The sequence below is a fragment of the Uranotaenia lowii genome, chromosome 1, assembly GCF_029784155.1.
Source record: "Uranotaenia lowii strain MFRU-FL chromosome 1, ASM2978415v1, whole genome shotgun sequence".
Taxonomy (NCBI): domain Eukaryota; kingdom Metazoa; phylum Arthropoda; class Insecta; order Diptera; family Culicidae; genus Uranotaenia; species Uranotaenia lowii.
Genome location: NC_073691.1, coordinates 180,301,526 through 180,327,118, shown reverse-complemented (window position 1 = coordinate 180,327,118; position 25,593 = coordinate 180,301,526). Strand labels below are relative to the sequence as shown.

Below are 25,593 nucleotides of genomic sequence, written 5' to 3'. Positions count from 1 at the left end.
CGACATAAGAGGGTCGAGAGTCGAATTCCAGAAGTCTATAATCGATGGTCGATTGACGCCATTTGGTTTCCAATAATTGGTCGTTGAGAATCGATTATAGTTAGTCGTTTCCTTCCAAAAAAAGTGAAAAGTCGATAGTCGACATACGAGGGTCGAGAGTCAAATTCAAAAAGTCGTTCCCTTCCAACAAAAGTCGAAAGTCGATAGTCAACATACGAGGGTTGAGAGTCGAATTCCAGAAGTCGATAATCGATGGTCGCTATTCGGTTTCCAATAGTTTGTCGTTTCCTTCCAAAAAAAGTCGAATGTTGATAGTCGACATACGAGAGTCGAATCCCAGAAATCGATAATCGATTGTCGCTATTCGGTTTCCAATTGTTGGTCGTTGAGAATCGATTATCGTTAGTCGTTGCCTTCTAAAAAAAGTCGAACTTCGATAGTCGACATACGAGAGTCAATAGTCAAATTCCAGAAGTCGATAATCGATGATCGATTGTCGCTATTCGGTTTCTAATAGTTAGCGCAATAATCGATGGTGGATTATCGCTATTCGGTTTCCAATAGTTAGTCGTTGAGAACCGATTATCGTTAGTTGTTTCCTTCCGAAAAAAAAGTCAAAAATCGATAGTCGATATATCGCTATTCGGTTTCCAATAGAGATTCGATTATCGTTAGTCGATGGTTGCATGCAGAAAATCAAAAATTGTCCATAATACTCATAAGTTGATACGGCCTTCCAAATAAACGAATTTCAAATCAAAATCGTTAGTTGATAAACTACATTCAAAAGTTGATCATCGATAGTACATATAGCCTAGTAACGTTACGATAGATATTTTAAAGTTGATTATCGTTAGTTCAGTCGAATTACTGGCAGTTGTTTGTTGAAATGATTCTCAGTTGTTAGTCGATAGTCTTGAGTTTATATGTAGGATCATGAAGCGACGATATTTATTGCATTCCAACGTTGACGTGTCTTAAGTCAAAGTCGATAATCGAAAGGCGCTGAGTGATAGGTTCCAGGGGTGCCAGGTGGTTTTGACAAAAATCAGGCCACCGCGATGAAAAAATCAGGATTTTTCATGACACCATTAAATTGATAAGAATAACATGCAGCTTTGCTTTGATTGCATAACTAAAGCTGAAATACAGGTGCTGAAGTCGACTCAAATTATACAACTAAAACATGAAGAACTTAGGCTGGCCTGAAGTCAATATCGGATAACACTATTTAGATATCATTTGAACCAAAGATTATCATCGGTAAAACTGGTTGAACAATTTTTTTACAGATTTGTTTGATTTTCTCACCATTTAACATAAAATTCAGTTCAAGTCTAGATGTTTTTAAAAATCAGGACAAATCAGGACATTTTAAAGGTAATCTGCTCAGAAATATTAGAACCTATTAATATTTCTGAGCAGATATCTTACATCACTTCAGAAGAGATTAGAAATGTTTTTGAATTTCCATTTTTTTTTAACAAAAATAAAAAAAATAAATGCTACAAGGCGAGATCTTCTGCTTCGAAAAGAACCTATTTGAGCTAAATTTACATGATATATTTTATCCAGATGAACACCCATTTTTTTCTGCTGGTTACCAAGAACATTCACAAAAATTCTCTAAAAGCAGAGGTCTCAATCTCAATTCCACCTTTAATGTTTTTTTTAGTCGCTGCATTAGAATCCGTAATTTTTTAACGGAAGTCTAAGGCAGCCTCGGTTCACTTTAATTCACTGTTGTTTGCGAAAATGCATTCCACTGATTGCATGTAAATCAGCAAAGGGAACCTCAATGAACGGGATCGGGTTTTGCATAAAAAGACCCCTTTTACCAAACTAGAAACAGAAGTCTCAATTTTTAATTTTTTATTTACGGAAGTCTCAATACCTTTTATTTGTTTATTTGTATTGCTTGAGTGAAAATCGCTTCTCGATTCAAAATTTTGGAAAAAGTGTTCAAATTTAGTCGATCGAAGTTAATCAATGGATTTTTAAGGATTTTTTTTTCATTAACAGAAGTCTCGTTCTTTTTTCTCAGATGTCTGAAGGCTGAAGTCTCATTTCGCTCTTGTAGTTTCAAAATTCCAGTAATTGCAAACTGCTACAATTTTTACTAGTAGAACCCTTTTTTTCACTAGCTTTTCTTGATAGTTCAGCGGAAGTCTTAATTCGTTTTAAAGTTTTATGAGCGCAACGAGCGAGTTGGTTAGACCAAGTGGAGCGTGATCTGGCGAATGTGGGATGCCCGAGAAATTGAAGAGTGAAGTTGAGGAATATTGTTCATCAGGTTATGTCGTGAAGTACCAAACTTTAGCGTTTTCAAAAACCACTTAACTTTTTCTACACTAGTTCTACACTAGAAAGTATCAATTTTAAAAATCTTGTAACGGCAGTCCTGATCCAGTCATACTTATTATTCAGAAGACTCATATGATGCTGGTTTCAATTTTCTACAATTATTGGTAGAAGACCCAAAGTGAATAAGCTGTAAAAAGTTTTAAACAGTTATTCAACGGAAGTCTCAATTCGTTTAAAAATCTTTTAGCGGTGGTTTCGATCCGGTTAAATTTTCATTTTGAAGTCTCACTTAGATATTCTAATTTTTAATAATCAGTATATGCACTCTGTAACACTTCTTGTAAACAGAAGTTTTAAGCTTCCGCATTATTTTATTATTCTACATCTTGTAGAATTTTTCAAACAGTAGTAGAGCGGAAGGCTCGACCCATTTTCTTATTTAATTGCGACGGTCCTTGTGCGGTTATACTTTTCTCGAATTGTTAATGTAGTTTCAATCTGAAACAATATGCGCTATCAAACGTTCCCAACTTCTGCATTCTTCTCATAAGAATCTTTTTGAACAGTAATCTGGCGGAAGTCTCAATTCGTTTGAAAATTTTGCAGCAGAATTTCTGATCCAGTTTTACTTAGAAGTATATTTCGACATGGTTGTTCGAGGTGAACACTAATTCGAATTTGCTACAATTGTCGCTAACAAAAGGCCCAAACTGCTGTTTTTTTTCTAAACAATATTATAGCGGAAGTCTCGATTCGTTTTGAAATCTTCCAGTGGCAATTCTCTTCTAAAATTACTTTTTGTTTAAACAAATATTTGTTTATTTGATTTCAGAAATCAATTACATTTTCAACCATCTAAAATTTAATTCCCAAATTCAAGTTAGCGGAAGTCTCAATCAGGGACCACAGGCCCTTTAACTTGTAGTGAGTTTTTTTAGCTTGGTTTTTACTTCAGATGATTCGAAAGCAGCTAACATCCATAATTTCCCGAATCATACCTTACCTTGGTTGGCATTGTGGCGCATCTAGCTCTGTGGCAGTCGGAAAGGTGCCCCGGAAATCAATCGCGAAAAGATGCTCTTCGGTTATGAATATTCAAACTCGAAAACGGTCAATTTGTCAGCAGGGACAAATTCTCCTGTTGACGGTCAGCTGCCGCCGGATGTTTTGCCCTTCGCCTCCCAGCGTCACAAATCTGTGCACCGGTAAAAGTTTCATTTCCCGGTAACATCCGGATAGAGCCAGGGTCATGCTTTTGGGAGTTTTGCGTTCCCAGAGGCTTCCGCGTAGTTACATCGGATGTGAATTCCGGCAGCTGCCGGACCCTGGAATCTACACCACTCTCTGGAACCTGTGGTTCCTCGAAATTCGCGGAAAACAGGCACGAGGTGGTGTGCTGTTGGTGTGTGGCTAACTAATTCAAATCCAATTCAGGAAATTAGCGAGATTGGAAAACGGGAACGGTGCGCGTTCGTAAAATTTATGCAAAATCTTCCGGTTCCAATCTTTGTGGCCCCGTTGGTTCAGATTTCGGTGGACGGTTTCGTCAGAATCGAACCATTCGGTCCTTCGCTCCAAAACTAGCTAATGAAAATTGGAAATTGATTGGGTCCCGCTGGGTTTTTTTCCCAATCTAAGCGAATGGTTTCGCGCTTTTCTATTTTTGTTGTTCTTATAAATCCAGCAATTCAGGAAATAAAATGCAGATCACTTAATCAATTGTTTACTTCCTTTTAAGTACTTTCACTCAATGAAAACATGAATGAATAAATAAACAAAATCATTAATGACACTTAAATTTTCTCTTTTAATTTCAGGTATGTTACACAACAGATCATCTACATCTTCTCGAACAATTTCAACCCACTCTAACCACCTTGGATTTCTAGCTTCAACTATCTGTAGGTATAGAAATTTATTGTTTGGTTCATTTTTCACTACAATCTTTCTTGAATTTTTGGTTTTTCAAATATCTCTTTGTACTACTGTTTTGTACTAAAATGAAAAGTGAGCTTGGCAATTCGAAATTGCCTAATTGCTCGTAATTCATTTGTCATTTTGGTAAGCGTTTGAAAGTTTCAACATTTTCTCTTCTGGGTAGTATGACTGAGTGAGCAGTTTTGTTTTTAGAATTTTCAAATAAAATTTAAGTCATACCCTTTAATTTGGATCTTTTCTGGTCCATTTTTTTTCCTTCCTAAATTAAGAACGATGTTGCTAACAAAAAAAAAAAAACAGGCAATCTCGAAAACCAGGCAAATTTTTATCTCTCAAATCGGATGCCGTAGAATTCAATACTTTCCTACAAACGACCATTAGAATTCATTCGTTATTGGCAAATGTCACCAATTTCATGACGATGAAGGAATTTGCTTTTAGGTTCGAAAGTTGTTTTTTTTTCTCTCCGGGAACCATTATTGTTGGACAATCATTAGAATAAACGGTGTTGAGGCTGCGGTTCTCATTATTTCTGATGGGATGAAGATTGTTGTGCAGCTATCTTCCTCGGTCGCTTAGCTCAACTTCAGAAGGGAGAGAGAAACGTCTTGAATTTCGATTGCTGGATGATTTTAATATTTCAAGGATTTTGTTGTCTAATATTGGCTCCATTTGAAACGGAAGACTATTACCGGGGAACACAATTTGACACTCGAAAAAGGTCAATGAAAAATAATTGCGCCCTAATGGCGATTGACCTTTGCTTGAAATGAAGATTCTGTTTGAAACCGACCTCTTAGGTGGATTTTCACTTTCTGAACTGCACTGAAGACTGAAACTGAACTAAATGTAAACTAAAGCTTAACGGAAATTGAATAAAAATAAGAGACTGAAATTAATCTGAAAAAAGAAACTGTGTTGAAATAAAAAAAAACTATTTCAATTACATATTTCTAGATCTCATCTGTAATTGTGCGAACAGAACTAATTACAAATTTTGATGAATCGAATCAACCCGCAGCCGCTTTTGTCCCTGGTAAGCGCGTTGCAGTCAAAGGTTAATTAGTCTCATCCTCCCCACCCGATTTTGGATTTCGATTGATTTCCGCAAACAAAAACTGCCAAGTGACGCGATTCTAAATCTAAATAGCCTTTCAGAGGATAATATTCGTTCATCGGGCTTCAGCTGATCGGTTTTGCGATAAAGTTTGATTCCCTCATATCGCAGGGGAAAAACAGAGGGCAAACCGTGAATAAAAGCTCGGCGTCATGCCCTGAAAATTGTGACGGTGTCAATTGAAAATTGTTAGCTACTGATTGGTGATCAATTTTCCAGGCAGCCCAGCTTTTTAATTTTTCTCCTAGTTGGGGTGGGGGGAAGGAGGATTATTGTAACGTTTGAATGAATCAACATCAAATTCTGAGATACCGATTTTTGACAAATGAAGTGAGGCCCGGTGACTGGCATCATATCTCTGAATTCGATTCAAAGAACCGTGCCGTGAATGAATTACACACCACACACCGTATTGTGTGGGTACGACCTCAGAATCAAAATCAAATTCCGCTTCCACTGGAATCTGTGGTAGCCGACGGTTGTCATCATTATGGATTTGAGTGAACTGCTGCGCCGGGTCGGAAAGGAGCCTGGCCTGAAACTGGGTCCCGGGTGAAATCGGTAGGCGATTTCTATCTTGTGGTTTTTCCTGGTGAATGTGACCAACTATCGTGGCACAATATGCAGTCGATATTCCGGTACCCATATATCGTTGGAAGTAAAATGACTGCGGAAGTTATGAGGCACAGTAAAAAAAATCGTGGAAAATCTTTTTAGACTAACATGTTCAATCTAGTAGTCTTTGAAGCATCTTCAAAAACTGTTCTGGTCAGTTTTTCAAGGTTAATTTTGGTTTTCTCATCAACTATAGTGGAAGGCCTTAATATATCTATGCTTAATAGAAGCAGTCCCTTGTAACTGCCTTAGGGATCGTCTTTGCTAGGAAACTCTAGAACACTGTTTTTCTAATGATTCGAACGTATTATGATTGTTGAGCTGCTCGAATACATTACTTCAATAATCCCGCGTCGATTTTCCGGCGCATAGGGCCGTAGTTCAGACTGTTGACGATCCAGAGCCATTTGGTCCTATTCAAGATCGTCGTCGATAGTTCGAATTTCGGCGGCTAGGCTTCGTAGCTACAAGCTTCTGGGGGTGCCTCTCTTTCGATGTCCTCCTAGATTCCACCAATCTACGCACTCGTGTAACAATACGGATCTGACGTTTGAGTTGAAGATTCGCATTTTCGTTCGTAGAGAGATCCGTCGTGAGCGCCAGATATTTCGAAGACTCGCTAAAGCGAATCGTGTCTTTCGAATCCTAGTTTCGATGGCCTTCTTGGCGTTGTTTGACCTCCAAGATACTGGAAGCATTCCACCTTCTCAACCTGTTGGCCATGAAACTAGAAGGACTTCCTACGTTGACCTCCATCGACTTGATCTTCCCGACATTTACCTTGAGATCTGTTGCCTTGGAGCGTTCGGTGAGGTTGGCGATTTTATTTTGGATCCTGTTTAGGATTATTTGTAGTGTATTTGAGGCGTTACCAGGCCATACCATGTCCTGCGGGTTTTGTTGACCATTGGGTTGTGTCGACCATCGTGGAACTCGGAAAGTTGTTCGAAATGCTCAGTCCAACGTTTGAGCTGATCAGATCGATCGGTCAGTAACTGACCTGCTCGGTCTTTTGGCAGCGGCTCCCTTTTCGGCTAGGCATTTCGTCCAGACTCTCTTGTCTCGTCTACAAGCTCGTTTAACTGCCTTTCGCGATTCCGCATATGCTCGAATGATGCTTTGCGAGCTCTTCAACTAGCTATCTGCATCGTTAAGCGGGGTCTACTACTCCTTCTTGTCAAGAACAACTGATTAAATATCTGACCATAAACCAAGTACATGATAGCATGGTAAATGCTGTACCATCTGCACTTCGTGCAGATTCTCTACCGAAAACTGAGAAGCAAAGTAGGAAGAATAGGATAGGAATACATCCAAGACGAAGTATATTCCGGCCTGCAAATCCGCGGCCGCCTGAATACGCTTGTCCAGTGATACCATGGTCATGATAAACGGCGACGAGCTCGATGACTTTGTCTATCTCGGCTCACTAGTGACCGCAGACAATGACACCAGCCGTGATATCCGGTGGCGAATATTTAGCGGAAGTCGTGCCTACTATGACCTCCACAAGCAAATGCAGTCGAGAAGACTTAGCCGTCGCATGAAGTGTAACATGTCTAGTCCAGTCCAGTCTAGTTTATTCTAGTCTAATCAAGCCTAGTCTCGTCCAATTCAGTCCAGTCCAGACCAGTCTGTTCTAGTCTAATCAAGCCTCTTCTTGTCCAGTTCAATCCAGTCCAGTCCAGTCTAGTCTAGTCTATTCTAGTCTAATCAAGCCTAGTCTTGTCCAGTCCAGTCTTGTCCAATCCAGTCAAGTCCAGTCCAGTCCAGTCCAGTTCACTCAAGTCTAGTCCAGTCTAGTCTATTCAAGTCTAATCAAACCTAGTCTTGTCAAGACCAGTCCAGTCCAGTCCAGTCTAGTCTAGTCTCTTCTAGTCTAATCAAGCCTTGTCTCGTCCAGGCCACTTCAGTCCAGTGCAATCCAGGCCACTTCAGTCTAGTCCAGTCTAGTCTATTCAAGTCCAGTCCAGTCCAGGCCACTTCAGTCTAGTCCAGTCTAGTCTATTCAAGTCTAATCAAACCTAGTCTTGTTAAGTCCAGTCCAGTCTAGTCTAGTCTAGTCTAGTCGAATCAAGCCTTGTCTCGTCCAGTCCAGTCCAGTTCAGTCCAGTCCAGTCTATTCTAGTCTAATCAAGCATAGTCTTGTCCAGTCCAGTCCAGTCAAGTTCAGTCCAGTCCACTTAAGTCTAGTCCAGTCTGGTCCAGTTAATTTTAGCCTAATCAAACCTAGTCTTGTCCAGTCTAGTCCAATCCAGTCTAGTCTATTCTAGTCTAACCAAACCTAGTCTTGTCAAGTCCAGTCCAGTCCAGTTCAGTCTAGTCTAGTCTAGTCTAGTCTAGTCTAGTCTCTTCTAGTCTAATCAAGCCTTGTCTCGTCCAGTCCAGTTCAGTCCACTTAAGTCAAGTCCAGATAACAAAGTCGAGCGTGAAGTATTCTGACGCGGCCTTACGCTTTTTGAAATTGAGGTTTCGCACCGCACTTTTCCAGTTCATGGACGAAGTCAAAAAGCACTAGGAAACGAAACCTGAAAATTCGATCAAAGTTCAGTAGGTCCTTGTGGTTCTATGGTGGAAGTAGAATATTAAGTTGGTCGAGAAAACGCATTGGGTCATCAGATCTACTACTCTGAGTTCATGGGTCATATGGGTCGACTTATGATGATTATGGACCTTAGGCATAAAACATGAGATACGGGACTAGAAACCTGAGACCTGAGACATAAGACCTAAGACCTGTGACCTAAGACATGAGACCTGAGACCAGAGCATCGAGACCTGAAACATGAGACTTGAGACTTTATAAGTGAGATGTGAGCCGTGAGGAGCGGAAAGTGAGCCATGAGAAGTGAGAGATGAGACGTGAGACTTGAGAACTTAAAAGTAAGACGTAAAAAGTGAGATGTCTCAGATCTCAGGTCACGAGTTTCAGGTCACGAGTTTCAGGTCACGAGTCTCAGGTCTGAAGTCTCAGGTCCCGAGTCTCAAGTTTTAGGTGTTATGTCTCGGGTCTCAGGTCTTGGTTCTCAGGTCTTAGATCTCAGGTCTCAGCTCTGATGTCCCAGATCTCATGTCTCATGTCTCATTATCATGCCTCATGCCTCATGTCTTAAGTCGTCAAGTCTCAAGTTTCAAGTCTCGAAGTCTCAAATCGTCAAGTCGTCAAGTCGTCGAGTCGTCAAGTCGTCAAGTCGTCGAGTCGTCAAGTCTCATGTCGTCAAGTCGTCAAGTCGTCAAGTCGGCAAGTCGGCAAGTCGTCAAGTCGTCAAGTTTCAAGTCTTAAGTCGTCAAGTCGTCAAGTCGTCAAGTTTCAAGTCTCAAGTCGTCAAGTCGTTGAGTCGTCAAGTCGTCAAGTCGTCAAATCGTCAAGTCGTCAAGTTGACAAGTCGGCTAGTCGTCAAGTCGTCAAGTCGGCTAGTTGGCAAGTCGTCAAGTCGTTGAGTCGTCAAGTCATAAAGTTGTCAAATCGTCAAGTCGTCAAGTCATCAAGTCGTCAAGTTGTAAAGTCGTCAAGTCTCAAGTCGTCAAGTCGGCAAGTCTGCAAGTCCCCAAGTCGTCAAGTCGTCAAGTCGGCAAGCCGTCAAATCATCAAATCGTCAAGTCGTCAAGTCATCAAGTCGTCAAGTTGTTGAGTCGTCAAGTCGTCAAATCGTCAAGTCGACAAGTCATCAACTCTTCAAGTCGTCAAGTCGTGAAGTCGTCAAGTTTCAAGTCTCATGTCTCAAGTTTCAAGTCGTCAAGTCGTCAAGTCATCAAGTTGTCAAGTCGTCAAGTCGTCGAATCGTCAAGTCGTCAAACCTTCAAATCTTCAAGTCGTCAAGTCGTTGAGTCGTTAAGTCGTCAAGTCGTCGAGTCGTTGAGTCGTTAAGTCGTCAAGTCGTCAAACCTTCAAATCCTCATGCCGTCAAATCGTTAAGTCGTCAAGTCGCCAAGTCGTCATGTCGTCAAATCGTCAAATCGTCAAATCGTCAAATCGTCAAGTCTCAAGTCGTCAAGTCATCAAGTCGTTAAGTCTCAAGTCGTCAAGTCGTCAAGTCTCACGTCTCAGTTCTCAGATCTCAGGTCTCAGGTTTCATGTCTAATGATCTCACCATTCGGAGCAGGTCCTCCCAGTATCAATTTCAAAAGTTTTTTCTACACCATTTTTCGCAACTAGCTTTACATGGTTTTCGGGAACTTACACGGTTTTTTCGCATACCAGTGTAAAAAAACTTTACTGTCCTTCAATAGAAAAAGGGTAATTGTTTTCAGCTTTACGATTCTCGTCATATTTAAAAGATATAATCAGGCCCAGCTTAATAGTCCGTAGAAGTTCCATAATGATGTTGTATGGAACTAGAAAGTGCCCTACAAGTTCGTTAAAAAGCTCTTAGGTCAATTATGTGATCTAACGATTGTACACAAGAGAAATCCAAACAGTTGAATCCAAAAACAATTTTTGGTCTCCCGTAGTGCTGGGATATTTTGGTTTGCAGATATTTCACACAACTTCTCCGGGTTTATATTCCGTTGTTCTGTGCGCTTACAATTCATTCATTTCCTAGAAAGTTATTCAGGATCACAACACAAAATTCCCCCAAATCTGTTTATTTTGTTATCCTTTTACTCCGACTTCAAATTGGATTTGTTTGAAATGTTTTCTGCGAATTTTCTCAGTGTACCCGCACTGCAACAAGGCTTTCTCGCAACGGATCGGTACGCATGTGATTTCCTGTCCATCCAGCACAATTTACTCCGGGGTTCTGCTTTGACAGTGCGCTCCCGAAAATTTGGGGAAACCCTTCGTCCTGTCACAACCCACATCTCCGGGGGCTCCGGAACCGTCACCACCATCACGACGTCATATGCATGTAATTTCGGCATCAGATTACACAAAATGGCTTGTGCTGTGCTGACTCACCTGGCCCTTTTCTGTAATTTTTTTCTGCCTTTCTATTTTCGGTGGAGGCATCGTCATTCGTCATCCTTCCCCTGTCATTACTATTAGCACAGGAATGGGGGGATGAATGGGTTTGCCCTCGCTTCCCCTTTTTTGCTGTGCGGGTGGTTGAGTTGTTGCCATTGTGTTGACGGACGACTCGGAACAGTTTCCACAATTGACGAACGAACCCTCCTGGTCAGCTAGGCTGCTGAAGGATGTGTTTGCTGCTACCCGATCCAGGAATCGAGAGGAGGGTTTTGGCCGAGACTGGGCTGCGCTCCATCATCAGTTTACCTGTTCTTCGTTTGGGCTGGTTCCGTTCCCTGAAATCTCGGGATTGGAGGATGCTGACGGCGATGATCACGACCTCGACGGGGACGATGATGATGATGCTGTTAACAAAACATGATGGTAATGATGATGGAAATGGTGTGCAATTTTGCTAGCCGTGCACTAAAAAGCTGACGGGGGGTGCTCTGATAGTAATTTCGAAGGCAACCCTCATTAAAACGACCTCCCGGGGTGCATTCGGGGGAGGCCTCGTAGAATGCTGCAATCCAGGCCCCATCCATGAGTAGATTTGATGAATGCAGAGCTGCCGTAAACGTTTTGTATTGGATTAACTAGCTCCGGTAAGCATTGTGTGGGTTGATTCGAAAAAGTTGATTCCATAATTTTGGGATTTACTTCGAGGGCTTCAATTAGCTTTTTGCTAAGGCATCCGCATTAAAATGCCACTCGATCCTAATTATGTGTTATCAAAAACCTTAAAACAAACAATAAAAAATTCATCGTATGAATAGACAATATTTCAGCAGTTTTACTACTGACTCCTTAAATTTTTTTTTTATTTTCGAACTGTTTCGTTTATTATTTATCTTCCTTCGTAGTGCGATGCTGTCTCGTAGTTCAATCTCCTAACAATCTTTCTTTAGATCAGCGCTGAAATATGGTTTCCAATCTCGAATCTGTCACTATCCACTAATCACTTCGGGAGAGCGAAAAAAACCTTCTATCTTCTATCCTTCAATCTGCTACACCGATTATCTAACCTCGGGATTCTTCAACCGGTGATCTCTTCACTGGATTTTCTTTTTGATTTGCTCCTCTCCGCTTTATGGTACTGTATACTGAGCTCTGCAGGCGTTGATTGAAACCACGTGTCCTCTTTTTTTTCTCTTCTCGTTCTAGCGCGGACTGAGTTTTTTTGAGGTAAGATTATTTTCAGTAACTTTTCTTTTCGGTGGTTTCCACCACCACTAAATAATAGGTTCCTGTTGGCGCGTGCCCCAATATCCGTAACCTACTTGTGCACGCTGTGAAAAATTACCAGTTTTTTCTCGTGGTTTTTTGGCTGCGGCGGGATTGCACCATCTGTTGCGAATTCATTTTCCCGGAACCCGAAACAACGAGCAAAACGGCTAACAAAATATGTGAAAAATTGTAATATGAAATCATCAAAATGGTGCGGTGTTTAGGGAAAAAGTTTGTCCTTACCTCCGCGGGTAATAATGAAAAAAATTCAACAACCTCCGACCTCAGATAGTGATTTGTGACTTTTGGCGGTCAACTTTCCCTTGTTCAACGATAAAAGAACAAAAAAAAGTCGGCGCGAGTACCCTCTCCAACTAAGAGCCCCTCGTTAGACAGAATCTAATAAATTCTTCACTTTTCACTCGGACGGGATTTTCTATGTTAATTTTCCCTGCGCCTTCAGACGGCAGCCCGTTTGATTTTTCGAAGGAGTGTGAGTAAAAGGCGTCTCGATCCTCGAGGAAAGTTTTCTTCTTGGAGCCGTCTGCAATGAACGATGGTTTGTACCGGAATATTCAAATCAGATTGTCAACATATTTGAGAATGATTTTTGTTATATTCCTGTGTTCAAGATTATAAAAATCCAAAAATGAAAAAAAAAAATGATTTCGTCCGGTTCGAAGGACATTTTGTTATTTATTTTCGAAGTTTTATTCGATACTAGCAGTATGTTTGATAACACGCGTAATGCAATTGAAAACAGTCAATAAACACTTTGAAGCTACGCGTATGCCATTTGGCCTAATTAACACACTAGCAACATTTCAATGGCTATTGAATAAGTATTCATTTTTGACCATTTTGTATCACATTTCTGGTTCCACTGAATGAAAAGTTTTTTAATAGTGACCGGTCGTTTGTTCATGAAATTTATAAAAAAAATTCTTTGCAATTGCAATTTATAACGTTTCGGCTTACCGAATTTCAGTCATCTTCAGAAAAACAAACTCGTTCTGCCGCGTATTCCCTTTACGGCCGTCGCTCTGTACCTGCTTTGGTGTCATAACTTTATCGACATCTGCATTTTTTATGTATGTTGATCAACCACAGTTGTGCCGTACGTTCATAAAGAACATTTTGAATCTAACCGTAACCCGTTTGGACTTATGAAAAACCCAGGTATGTTCCGAAGTATACTAAGAAAACATACTGCCTTTACTGGTTACGTATATTTACAAATTGATTATCGAAATGTTTTTTAAATGCTTCAGAGAATATTCAGTTTTGAAACGTATTTGACTTGGAAAACACTCAATCCTTAAACCTTAAATGTGTTGTTAAATGAAACAACGAATTCATGCGAATATCGTTTGGATTAGAAAACGAACCGAACACTTTCCAAACCGTCATGTCTGAGATGTTAAAAAAAAACGCAGGAAATCATTAGATGTAGTGAAAATATACCTTCAAAAGTATCTTATTGAGGTTTTCAACTTAAAATCAGAATAAGATAAATGAAAACATTTTACCGTCAAAAGGAGGAAGCTCAAAAGGAGACATCCAATCCATCCGGTTCCGTTTCATTGTTTTGCCATTTTGCTAGAAAAAGTTACAACGAGAGACGGGAGGAAGTCTTTTTCAGGAAATGAAGTGTGCCCCCGCTTTCCCGTTCCGCGAATCGACACAAACAAGGCAAATAAAATTATGTAACGCATTTCGGTCCTCATCGGATTTCTGGGGGGTGAAATCTAAACGAAAGGTAAGAGAGCACCAAGAAAAAAAAAATCATTTGGCACAACAACGTATTGTGGGATTATTTATTCATTAAATGTGATTTGCTACTGCCGGGTGAATTAAAATTTGGCAGCAATCCATTTGCCGTTTGATGGTTTGCTAAGTGCAAATTTAAATCAAGACCGACTTTTTTTTTTTTTTGATTCTTCTAAACTTTTAGACTGAGCCTCGATGACAAATGAAGAATGATAAAAAATTTCAAGCCAAAATATCAATATAAAGACAAGAATGGATTTTTTCTTTGTAGATTGGGATCACACTTAGTGAAAAACAGGAAAAAAAATTAAGAAAAAGCCTTTTAGGAGATAATTTTTATGATTCTTGAAGTTCAATTGAAGGAATTGGAGTGATGTCTATCTGTACAGTTCTGACACTAGTTTTTTGTTATTCCTATCAGTAGAACAACTTTACGATGATCAAATCTCTTTTCGATCGAAGTTAGGTCGATGGAAATATTATTTTTGAAATGAAACAATACATTTATTTGTCTCCTAAACAGATTTTCGCCGTAAAGTGCATGTTTTTGTATTTAAACAGAGAATTTTTAGTCTGAAACTATTACCACCCCGGTAAAGCCAATTCCTTTGACAACTAACGGGGCAGCTCTTGACGAGATCCCGGAAAATCCTGGAACCTATCTTACCTAGCCAATCGATTCCATGAATTGAACACGCAACTGTTCCAGGCAATTCTGCTCCTTCCCCAGTCGCGTATCCCGCTTTCGCACCAATTGATATCGTATGAATAATATGTAAAAGGTGTGTGCTCAGCTTCGATACCTGTGACTCTCCTATAAAGGGAAGGGGCTCCGCATCAGCAGTAAGTAACCATATTCGAACCACACTCGAAGCAATAAGGATAAAAAGCACACATAACTTTTCCATCAAACAAATGTTTGAATTGTGATATTGCTTTTCTCTCCGACTTACGTCGTCGTCGACGTTGGCTTTTCTTCTCGTAAGGGTTCCCGGAGATGGCCGGCTGCCGTTCAATTTCTGGAGAATGAGTTCGGTATTCGATTGAATGTTTTTGCATACCTCCTTCTCCGTAATTCTGGAAATAGAGGTCTCTCAACTGCTTTTCTTAGCCATTGAAGAAATCCGGGCTGCTGATGTTCCCTAAAAGGAAGAGGTCCCGATTTTTGCCGGTGTCTTCTATTTTCGGTTGCTTGAAGATCTAAAATATTGTTGGGAAAATACTTAAATTGATATGAAATATTTCTCAGTACTATCACTAGAATAGTACTAAATTGGTACTTAATGAGTGCTTGATTAAAACGGAATATTATGCGAGTACTAGATTAGTTCCTGAAAAGTGCTTGTACTGGGTCAACAATAGAACAGATAAGTACAAGAATGACACAGTACTTGATTCTTACTGTTATACTACTAGATTAGTTTTGAAATAACACTAAATCTCACTAATAGATGTTTGCTGTAATAGTTTTAGAGAAGTTGTGGAAGAATATTAGACTACTATTGAAAAACAATTTTATAAGCGCTGTATTCTTATAGATCAGTACTGAGTTTGTACTCTTAGAGTTTATTTTTACTGGAATAGTTCTAGATAAAAACTATAACAGTTGAGTAGTAGAAAAGTAATGGATGCATGATATAAAAGTACTGGTGTTGTACTAGATTAGTACTGTAATAGTAAAAGATTAGTATTGCAGTAATACTCCAACAGATTAGTACTGAAATGATACTAGGAGAGTTTTGGAATTGTTTTTAATCTTGATTAGATACAGATTAATATTGAAAAAGTACTGGATAAACCAATAGATTAGCACTGAGAAAGAATTGTATATATTAGCACTGAAATAGCACTATATGCATAAGTATAGGCATTGCCTATATGAGTACTAAAATGAAACGAGAACAGTACTAGATTAGCATTGGAATTGTACTGTAAAATTACACTGGAATTGTACTGAAGATGTATAGGATTTATACTGGAATAGGACTAGATTAGTAGTAAAATGAAGTTAGATTAGTAATAGAATAGTACTAGAATTAGTACAAGGAATCAATATTGGAAATATATTCCATTAGTACTGCAACAGTAATAATCTAGCATTGCCATAGATCTGTATTGTCACTGGAATGGTACAATAATAGTATTGGAATAGAATCTTCTAAATCTATACTTGGATAATACTAAAACAATAATATTTTGATAGAATACAAGACAATTACTTAAATATTTTTAAAACTTAACAGTATCAAAAGAGGTTTTATGTAGAACAGAATAGAAAGGAATGTTACTACCCCGTCTTCAGAGCTAGACGCCCTACGTTTTCACGAGTCGATTTGAAGTTTCCGATCTCCCAATGAGAGTCGCCCACACCATTTTATCACAGCTTATCTTACGTTAACGCCGCGGCAAAATGATACTGAAATTTCTCGAGAAATCTTGAACTACTTCCAAAGTTCAAGCAAAGTTTTGCAACAGTAGTAGGTACTAGTACAGTACTAGAAGGTACTAGTACAGTACTTGAAGGTACTAGTACAGTACTTGAAGGTACTAGTACAGTACTTGAAGGTACTTGTTCAGTAGTATAAGGTATTAGTACAGTACTAAAAGACACAATATAAGAAGTTATAACACGGTATTACAGTTATAGAAGGTACTAGTTCAGTACATAAAGGTACTAGTTTAGTAATATAAGGTATCAGTACAGTACTAGAAGACACAGTATAAGAAGGTTTAACGCGGTATTACAATAATAGAAGGAACTAGTACAGTACTAGAAGCAACAGTAGTACAGAACTAGAAGGTACTAATGCAGTACTTGAAGTTCAGTACTTGAAGTTCAGTACCTTAGTACAGTGCTATAAGGTATTAGTACAGTACTAGAAGACACAATATACCACCTTAACACGGTTTTACAGAAATAATAGGTACTAGTACAGTACAAGGAGCAACAGAAGTAGGTTCTAGTACAGTACTAGGTATTAGTGCAGAACTTAAAGGTAGTTCAGAAGTAGGAGATATTAGAACAGTACTGTAAGGTATTAGTGCAGTACTAGAAGACACAATCTAGGAAGGTATAACACGGTATTACAGTTGTAGAAGGTACTAGTTCGGTACTTGAAGGAACTAATTATTACTTACTTACTTAATGATCCCGCGCCGATCCTCCGGTGCATAGGGCCGTGGTGCCCAATCCATCTCCACTTACGTTCCCGAATCTCGATTTCTAGCGCCTTTTGATGACACCGGCGATGTAGTTCCTCATTCGAGATCCAGTTGCCAGGCCACCAAGCGCGGATGATATTCCGCAGGCAGCGGTTTACAAATACTTGCAGTTTTCGCGTCGTTACCGCATATGTGCACCAAGTTTCGCACCCGTACAGCAATACGGATTTGACGTTTGAGTTGAAGATTCGGATTTTTGTTCGTAGAGAGATCTGGCATGACCGCCAAATGTTTCGGAGACTCGCAAACGCAAATCGGGCCTTTCTGATCCGTGTTTCGATGTCTTTTCTGGTACCACCATCTTTTCTGGTATTACTGTACTAATACCTTATTAATATAAGGTATTAGTACAGTACTGGAAGACACAGTATAAGAAAGTATAACACGGTATTACAGAAATAGACACAGTGCAGTACTAGAAGCTAGTTCAGTACTAATTTAGTACTAGTAGGTTCTAATAAAGTACTAGTGCATTTCAGTGCTGTACTAGAATTTTATTAGATTTTTCAGGTGTTGTACTAGATTTTCCACGAGATCTAGTACACTTCCTAGATTCGCTCTATTTAGAATTGTAACAGAATAGTCCTGAATTGGTACTAAAATATACTAAAATTATTCCCAAATGGTATCGTAGTAGTACTAGAATTGTTCCCGAATCAATGTGAAGCTTGTTAAAAAAAATCTAGAAATAATTCCAGAAATCATTCTTCAAAGTCGTCTCATGCAAACCTTGATTGGTTCCATTTTCAAAACATTCATCGAATCGGGTTTCGAATTCTTCAACAAGTTATCCAAGAAACAAAAACAGCCCTTCTACCGACAACTCGTTTCTCGAAAACTTCTCCGGGACACCGGCTGGCTGGCTCCAGCTAGTCGTAAAGACGGAATCGGAATATCCTTCCCATCCGGCATAGATCTACGTCTATGCAAACAAAACATTCCAGGGAAGTTGGCTGGCGGTTGGCGGAAGTCATCTCCGAATGTATTATACTTATGCTTCGATTATTTTAACATACATTTCTCGTGCAGAGCAGTATGATTCTGTTGTGAAAGGCTTTGATGGTTGTTTTGTGATCGATCGGAAAGCAGCTTTAACCTATTCTGGCGTGTTTCTTCGAACGTACCAAGGAGGTAATGTTTATTTGTTGACCCTGCGATGGCTTTTCCCCAAGTCTAGGCATGGGCACAATTTGAATACTTAAGTCGATTTTCAACATGTTTTGTGTTTGGAACATTTTCTTTCACCGTTTTTCTCGAGAGGGCACACTCGGAAATCGGATGTGGGCGAGCGTTAGCTTATTTTCTTGCTCCAAAGGGCGAGAACAACAACAACCAGCACCGTTTCACCTCTGAAATCTACGTAAGTGGATTTTCTTTCCGGCGGCTCAGACGGTGCGGAATGATATTCGATTCGAATTCAATTTTCCCTGTCGTCGCTCATGTTTGGGTTTTCCCTTGGTTGCATAATGTGGCACTCGACTTCTCGGTTTCAACGTCGAGGAAAACCGTAGTGTTTTTCCAGTTTAATCCAATTTCTAAATTTAATGGTAGGTAAGTCCTTATTCACAATAAACAAATGATATCGATCGCACCCGGTTCAACTTCAATCCTAGAACAATTCGTTCCAGGAACCCATTTTCAACTCCTCCCCTCCTCTGGCGTTTCAGCCAAAGAGTGATTGATTGCGAAAAACTAATTCACAAGCTGTTTCTATTCATTATCATCAACTGGGGTTCCACTGGTGGCTGGCGTTCACATTTTATGCAAACTTTATGAAGTCATTTTTTGTATCTTTGCCGAGCTCCTCAGGATACCCGCAGCGGCACCTGGCAGGAAAACTGCTCGTAGTTGCCGGGTCCAGTAGATAGGTTCAAACTGCTTCCGATCGATTTTTTTTTAATGAAAAAATTTGATGAAAAATGTGGAAACATTTGTTAGAGTGTAGAGTTGAATTTTCATCAAATCAGTTGGAACACTCAAAGAAAATGTTGTAAAATTTCAATGCCGCTCGGCGCTAACTCTGTGCCAAAATGCGTTAAAAAGTGTGCTGCACCAAAGATGATATGATCAGAAAAGCACTACTGGCATGAAAATTCGAACTCCCAAACAAAATGATCCGTGACCACCACATTGAAGCGAAGCAAAAAAAACGTTTTGTAGGATTTAAAACCTATCAAATAATTTATAGCGAAAAAATAAAAAATAAAATAAGTGAGAATTGGACCCAACGGAACATTCTTTTTTCGACTGGCCAGTCCGGTTACTTAACCAGTGCACCAACTGAGTCAGTTGGCAAACAAATGTTGATTGTCATAGTCTTTTGTCACGCTCGATCGCCAAAAATAAAACGCACTGCGTTGGAATGCCGTCTGTGTTTTCATTGGTTTCTTTCAGACAATTGCTATGCGGTTGCATTGATGAGAAAACTTGTTAGTGCCGGTCCGGCATAGAAACTTATGCCGATAATTCGACCTCTAAGGAATTTCATTATTGGAGTAGAGTCTGATTTGTTGGTGTAGAAAAGTGTGATAAAAAATTTTCCTTTAATGAGACCAGTATTGTTTTAAAAATAAAATAAATAAGCATAAAAGCTGTTCTGAAACAATACTAGAACTGTACTAAATTAAATTAATAGTACTAGAATTGGGTGAGGACAGTACTAAAATTGTATATAACAAGAACAATACTAAGATAATACTAAAGTTTTGTTAGATCTGTACGAGGATAATAACATAAGAATACTTTAACTAATATAGTACTAGAACATCCTAGAATGTGGTACTAGAGCATTTCTGGAATGTATCGCTAAAGTATTACTATACTTCAGTAACAATTAAATGTATTGCTAGAACAATAACCAGAATTGTTCTGAGATTGTTGTTTGCCATTTCTAAATTTGGAACCGGGAGCTATTTAGGACACGCAAATTCAACCAAATTTTGTCAAGAATTGTATGAGGACAGTACTTAAATTGTGCTTGTATTTTACAAGAACAGTACTAGGATAGTAATAGAATTTGATAAGTTCAGTACTAGGATAATAACATAATCGTCCTAGATCCAGTACAGTATTAGAATCAATACACAGCTGATTACTGTCGGATATCTTAACCGGTGGTTATTTTTCGGGGGTTGGAAACAAAAAAATTACATACCTACTTACACACAGTGTGACAATATCCTTGTTGGCTGATAGTTTCCATCCGGATTTGTGATGGCATATGGGATATTTTTTATTTGGTGTTTTCCAGACATATGCAATGTGGTTGCACTAGGAGGACAATGCCAGTGATTCCGGCATAGAAACTTCCGCCGATAATTCCACCTCTAAGGAAGGTCATTAATGGAGTAGAGTCTGATTTGTTCTCCTCCTCTTAACAATGATTATAGAATAAGAATATTTTAACTTGAACAGTACTAGAATATAGTACTATAAAAGTACTAGAATGTTGCACTATAACAGTACTAGAATGTTGTACTAGAACACACTAGAATGTGGTACTAGACCAACACAGGAATGTAGTACTGAAGCAAAAATCTACTTGAATAACACTGAAATGCAGTATTAGAGCAATATTCAGGATTGTTCTGAGATTGAACTTTGTCATTTCTAAAATTGGAACCGGAAGTTATTCAAGAATCAAGACGCGGAAAATCAACCAAATTTTGACAAGAATTGTATGAGGACAGTTCTCAAATAGTACTAGCATATTACTAGAACAGTACTAGGATAGTAATAGAGTTTTGTTAGTTCTGTACAAGGATAGTAACATAATCGTACTAGAACCAGTACAGTACTAGATTCAATATAGTACTGGATTGTAGTATATGAGTAACACTAAAATTAAACTGATGGAATATAGTACTAGAACCATTCTGCAATGTAGTACTAGAACAATATGTACAATTTTTCTGAGATTGCGCTTTGCCGTTTTTAAAATTGGAACCGGAAGTTATTCAAGCCGCGGAAAATCAACCAAATTTTGACAAGAATTGTATGAGAACAGTGCTTAAATTGTGCTAGTATATTCCTAGAAAAGTACTAGGATTGTACTAGGATAGTAATAGAGTTTTGTCAGTTCTGTACTGGAATAATAACATAATCGTATTAGAACCAGTACAGTACTAATTCAATACAGTACTAGATTGCAGCATTAGAGAAACACCCAAATAAAACTATGATGAAATATAGTATTAGATCTATGCTGCAATGTAGTTCTCAGCCTTCAGAACTATTCTGAGATTGTGCTGTGCCGTTTCTAAAATTGGAACCGGAAGTTATTCAAGACGCGGAAAATCAACCAAATTTCGACAAGAATTGTATGAGAACAGTGCTTAAATTGTGCTAGTATATTCCTAGAACAGTACTAGGATAGTTATAGTTTTTTTTAAAGTTCTGTACTAGGATAATAACATAATCGTACAAGAACCAGTACAGTACTAGAATCAATGCAGTACTAGAATAAATACAGTACTAGAATCAATACAGTACTAGAATCAACACAGTACTAGATTACAGTATTATAGAAACTAAAATTAAACTATGATGATTAAGTTCTAGAACCATTCTGCAATGTAGTACCAGAACAATATTCAGAATTGTTCTGAGATTGTACTTTGTTATTTCTAAAATTGAAACTGGAAGCTTTTTAAGATCGAAAGGAGGCGAAAAATCAGCTAAATTGTGAACCGCTCTCACCATAGGGAAACGCCGCCGCCTAGAACTGACGGCTCCAATGAAGGGGAAAATTATAATTTCTCATTTTAATTGATGTGGAAACGCGTCTTGGTCGCGCTGTCGCTGTCGCTATTCGCCAGCATTTGGCTTCGCGTTAGATTCTAGCTCGGGAAAATTGCGGTCAACCGCGCGCTCCCAGGCTTGACTGTTGTGTTCTGTTACCTCGGAATTGTCGAGCGGGTTGGGTTGGCGACTTGGTTGGTTCTGGTAGGACATCGGTTGATTGCTGGCAGAGCGAGCACCCGCGGTGTGTGGTCTTGCGGTGCCTGGAACCGCGAAACGGAACAACAATGGAACCGAGCGACTGGACCAACCTGTCGAAAGAGTTGACAGGATTCGAGCTGACAGCTGTAAGAACGAGTGCCGGTTGTGTCCTAGATGATTTTAGCAATTGTTGTTAAAGTTCTAAACAGTATGAAACTTTGTAATCCTGAATTTCAATTTGAATTCAATAAAGTCGTTTTTTTTTAATTCCTAGAATTCTCAGATTCAGGGATAAGCTACGAAAAACTGAAATGGTATGCAAATGGCAAACCTTAACACCGGGAAACCCCATCATTAGGAGTGTTTCGTCAGATTTAAAACTCACATCTAATGGAAACTCTCTCTGGGTGCAAGGAACCCGTTAAATTGAAGGTACAATCTGAACCGAATAAAAAAAATGATGGAAACATAATCCCGAAATACGACTCAAAATGATGACGGAAAGGGTTTTCCATCGTTTCCATCGAAGAAAACAAGAACTGCTTTTCCCTCACCTTCCTTCGGAGGGGAGCAGAAGGTGTTATCCTAAAGCTGCCCCGGATTTCATTCTGGTACGAGTGATGCGGAAAATAATGGTTCGCCACTTTTAGTCTTAGCCGGGGATCAGCCGAGGTTCCTGAGATTGTACCATTACCAACAATCCTATTCCGGTCTTCTTTCCGAGCAAAGACTGGTGAATGAACGTAGTTCCTCTCGATTGTCAGTGATAGGAAAATAGGCATCAGACATTGAGCAGGGAGCCGTCAAATCGATTCGGATCGTTCCGGAATATAATCTTCAAACTCACAGATGGCTTCATTCCACAAATTAAAAATAAAGGTCAAATTTAAATTTTCTGATCAATACTGGATGTTCCAATACAATACGGTAGTCCTTTTTTTCTTTTCGGAATGATTCCAAATTGGACATTTTAAAATTTGTTGGTCCGTCGAATTCTTCTTCCGAAATAGTAAAAAAAGGCCTCACAAAATTGAGAATGACAGAACCTTCAATCGGTCTTCGATCCGTCACCCAAAAACAAGGGAAAAAATATAATTATTTCCAGAGGATTAAACGGACTTTGCCGGAACGGATGATTCCGATGACGACGGTGAAGGTTTGACCCGGCCGAGTGAAAATCCCACACATGAATGTCCTTCTCCGGCAAAGGTTTTTTTCGCATTTTCAACGGGGACATCAAAACAACAAAGGAACGACCGTTCGAGGATTTCACGTGTCATTCCAAATTTGTACCGGACAAATCCCTGACGTGTACACCATTCATTCGCGTTGTTCCAGTCGGAAAATTTTTGGGGTTTACCCTCGGGTATGAGGAAAGTTCATCAATGGATGACTTTTGCTAAGGGGTCTTTTCGTTTACGACTTGTTTAAAATTAAACATTCGAGCAATTCGATAATAAAATTATACCCCACTATGGTCTATGTTATTTGTAAAATGTCCTAACTCATCAGCTTAAAGAAGCGACGAAATCTGTTTTTATTTTTCAAACATTGGGCTTGAACCCTTAACATGGGAATTGCTCACAATTCCGTATCTCTTTTGCCGGGATACAGCCGGTGAGATTATGGATCCCAAGGTGTTCATATTTGTGCAAATTTTAACGCGAAAGCCGATAAATTCCCGTTGCCGACACCACAGTCTTGCGAAATCTGTACTTTTTTTTTTATCTTCCTTAGCTAAAAGCTTAAGCCGTTCGCGTTGGTTTCATTCATGTTTGCTGATGCTTTCATTGGCAATTTTTTTTTTAACCAAAATCTAACAAAGAATTCTACAAAACAGTTCAGCTAACCTTTAACCAAAATTACGTCTTCAAGACAAATTTTAAAATATATGTTCTTTTTTTTTGGTTGGATTTGATTGTATTACTTCCACTAAAAGAAAATTTTTCATGTTCTCTCGACAACTGCCAAAAACTTTTTCAAAAATTTCGTTAGAAAAAAAGGAATATCAGGGTGGCCACAGAACAGAGAAAACCGGGAAATCAGAATCAAAACCGGGAAAAAAACAAATAATTACAAATTCTTAGTTTGGATTCCAAGATTAGGGACTCAACCCAAATTTCCCAAAATTTCGATTTAAAATTTAAATCTCCAAGTCAATGTTCAGCAGTTCAAAAATTTGTAGGAAGAAAATTCTAAGTTTTGAAATTAAAAAACTATGTACTCCGATATCTCTTCACACATTTGACTTCTGAGCACATTTGATGGTATTTAATTGAAAAACTTACATTTTTTCCGGAATTCAATACTCAAAACTGTCTCGAAAATCTAGACAATTTATCATATGTCTTGAGATTTAATCAAGTACCGCGTGTCACCAAAACCATAAAAAATCAATCGTATAAAAAGCAAGTAAGTTAAAGTTATATTCTGAATTCAGAACTCTGTATTGCAAACTTAGAAATGTTAACTTGAAAAAGGGAAAATGGTTATAATTTATCCAGAAACTACGAATAACAATTTCTCCAGCTTGAATTTGTAACAATTCCATTTAAAATTTGCCAATACTAAAAAAATGAAATTTGTTATTTTATTTATTAACTGATCCGTGGAAAAGAGTTAAAAAAACTTAAAATTAACAAGTTCAATTAGTAATTAGAAACAGCTTCCTATAGCTTCCTAAAGGCCTTGAGTGTTTTGAGTGTTTAGTAGTATTTAAAATAAAATCACTTGCAATTGAATATTTTCTAAAAGCATTTCAAAGTCTTACTTCACTATATTATCAGATAACACACGCGGATATGAAAATTATAATATAGGAAACTTAAACTTATTTTAACCTTTTTTTAAATTTTGTCAGTTGTTCATTAAATCCTGACTTTGTCCAACAAGTTTTTATTTTATAAGAGAATTTGCCAGGGAAAACAAAATGTTCCATCAAAAAATTATCAAGGATGGCGCTGAAAGTCCATAGTTAAATATTAATTTGGATGATACACATTCTTTGGATTTTCCACTAAATTGTATGTGAACAAACCTAGAACCTTATTGGTTACTCAAAAAATATTCGATGTTTCAAAACAGAAATCAAAATTTTTTTAAAAATTTGAAGTCTGGCTACCCACTTAAAAAGCTGGTCAACCGTAGGATTAAAGGTTATGCAAAACGTTATTTTTTTGATAACTTTTTTTTATTGAATTCAAAAGTTATACTTTTACTTGATTATAACTTTTGCGTCGATGTACTAAGCTTCTACTAAAACATCAAGCTTAAGAATGGGCAGAATAATTAAATGATATTTTATTTCAAGCTCGTTTGAATTTTCTGGATGCATTTACTTACACTGCCGGCCAAAAGTTTGGGATCACCCACTAAAAAACATGCAAATTTTGATCGTTCATATCTCAGCCGTCTTAGGACATATTGAAAATCTTCTGATCTCATTTGAAAGATAATGAGCAATAGCTATCTCGGAGGTATTTTGCCCAAATATAATGTTTTAGTTTTGAAC

The 25,593-nt window shown here is 38.5% G+C and overlaps 1 protein-coding gene across 12 annotated transcripts in view; it reads left to right on the top strand.

The window, feature by feature from the left end:
* The window catches only part of LOC129738847 (polypyrimidine tract-binding protein 2), a 595,573-nt gene that overhangs the window by 264,774 nt on the left and 305,206 nt on the right, over positions 1-25,593 (top strand). For 8 of the 12 annotated variants that reach the window (XM_055730225.1, XM_055730206.1, XM_055730232.1 and 5 more), the window contains one exon: positions 12,087-12,107. The exons of the other annotated variants lie outside the window; for them this stretch is intronic. In XM_055730225.1, the coding sequence (XP_055586200.1) occupies positions 12,087-12,107 (21 nt within the window). The remainder of the gene's footprint in view (positions 1-12,086; positions 12,108-25,593) is intronic. 12 annotated transcript variants of the gene reach the window in all.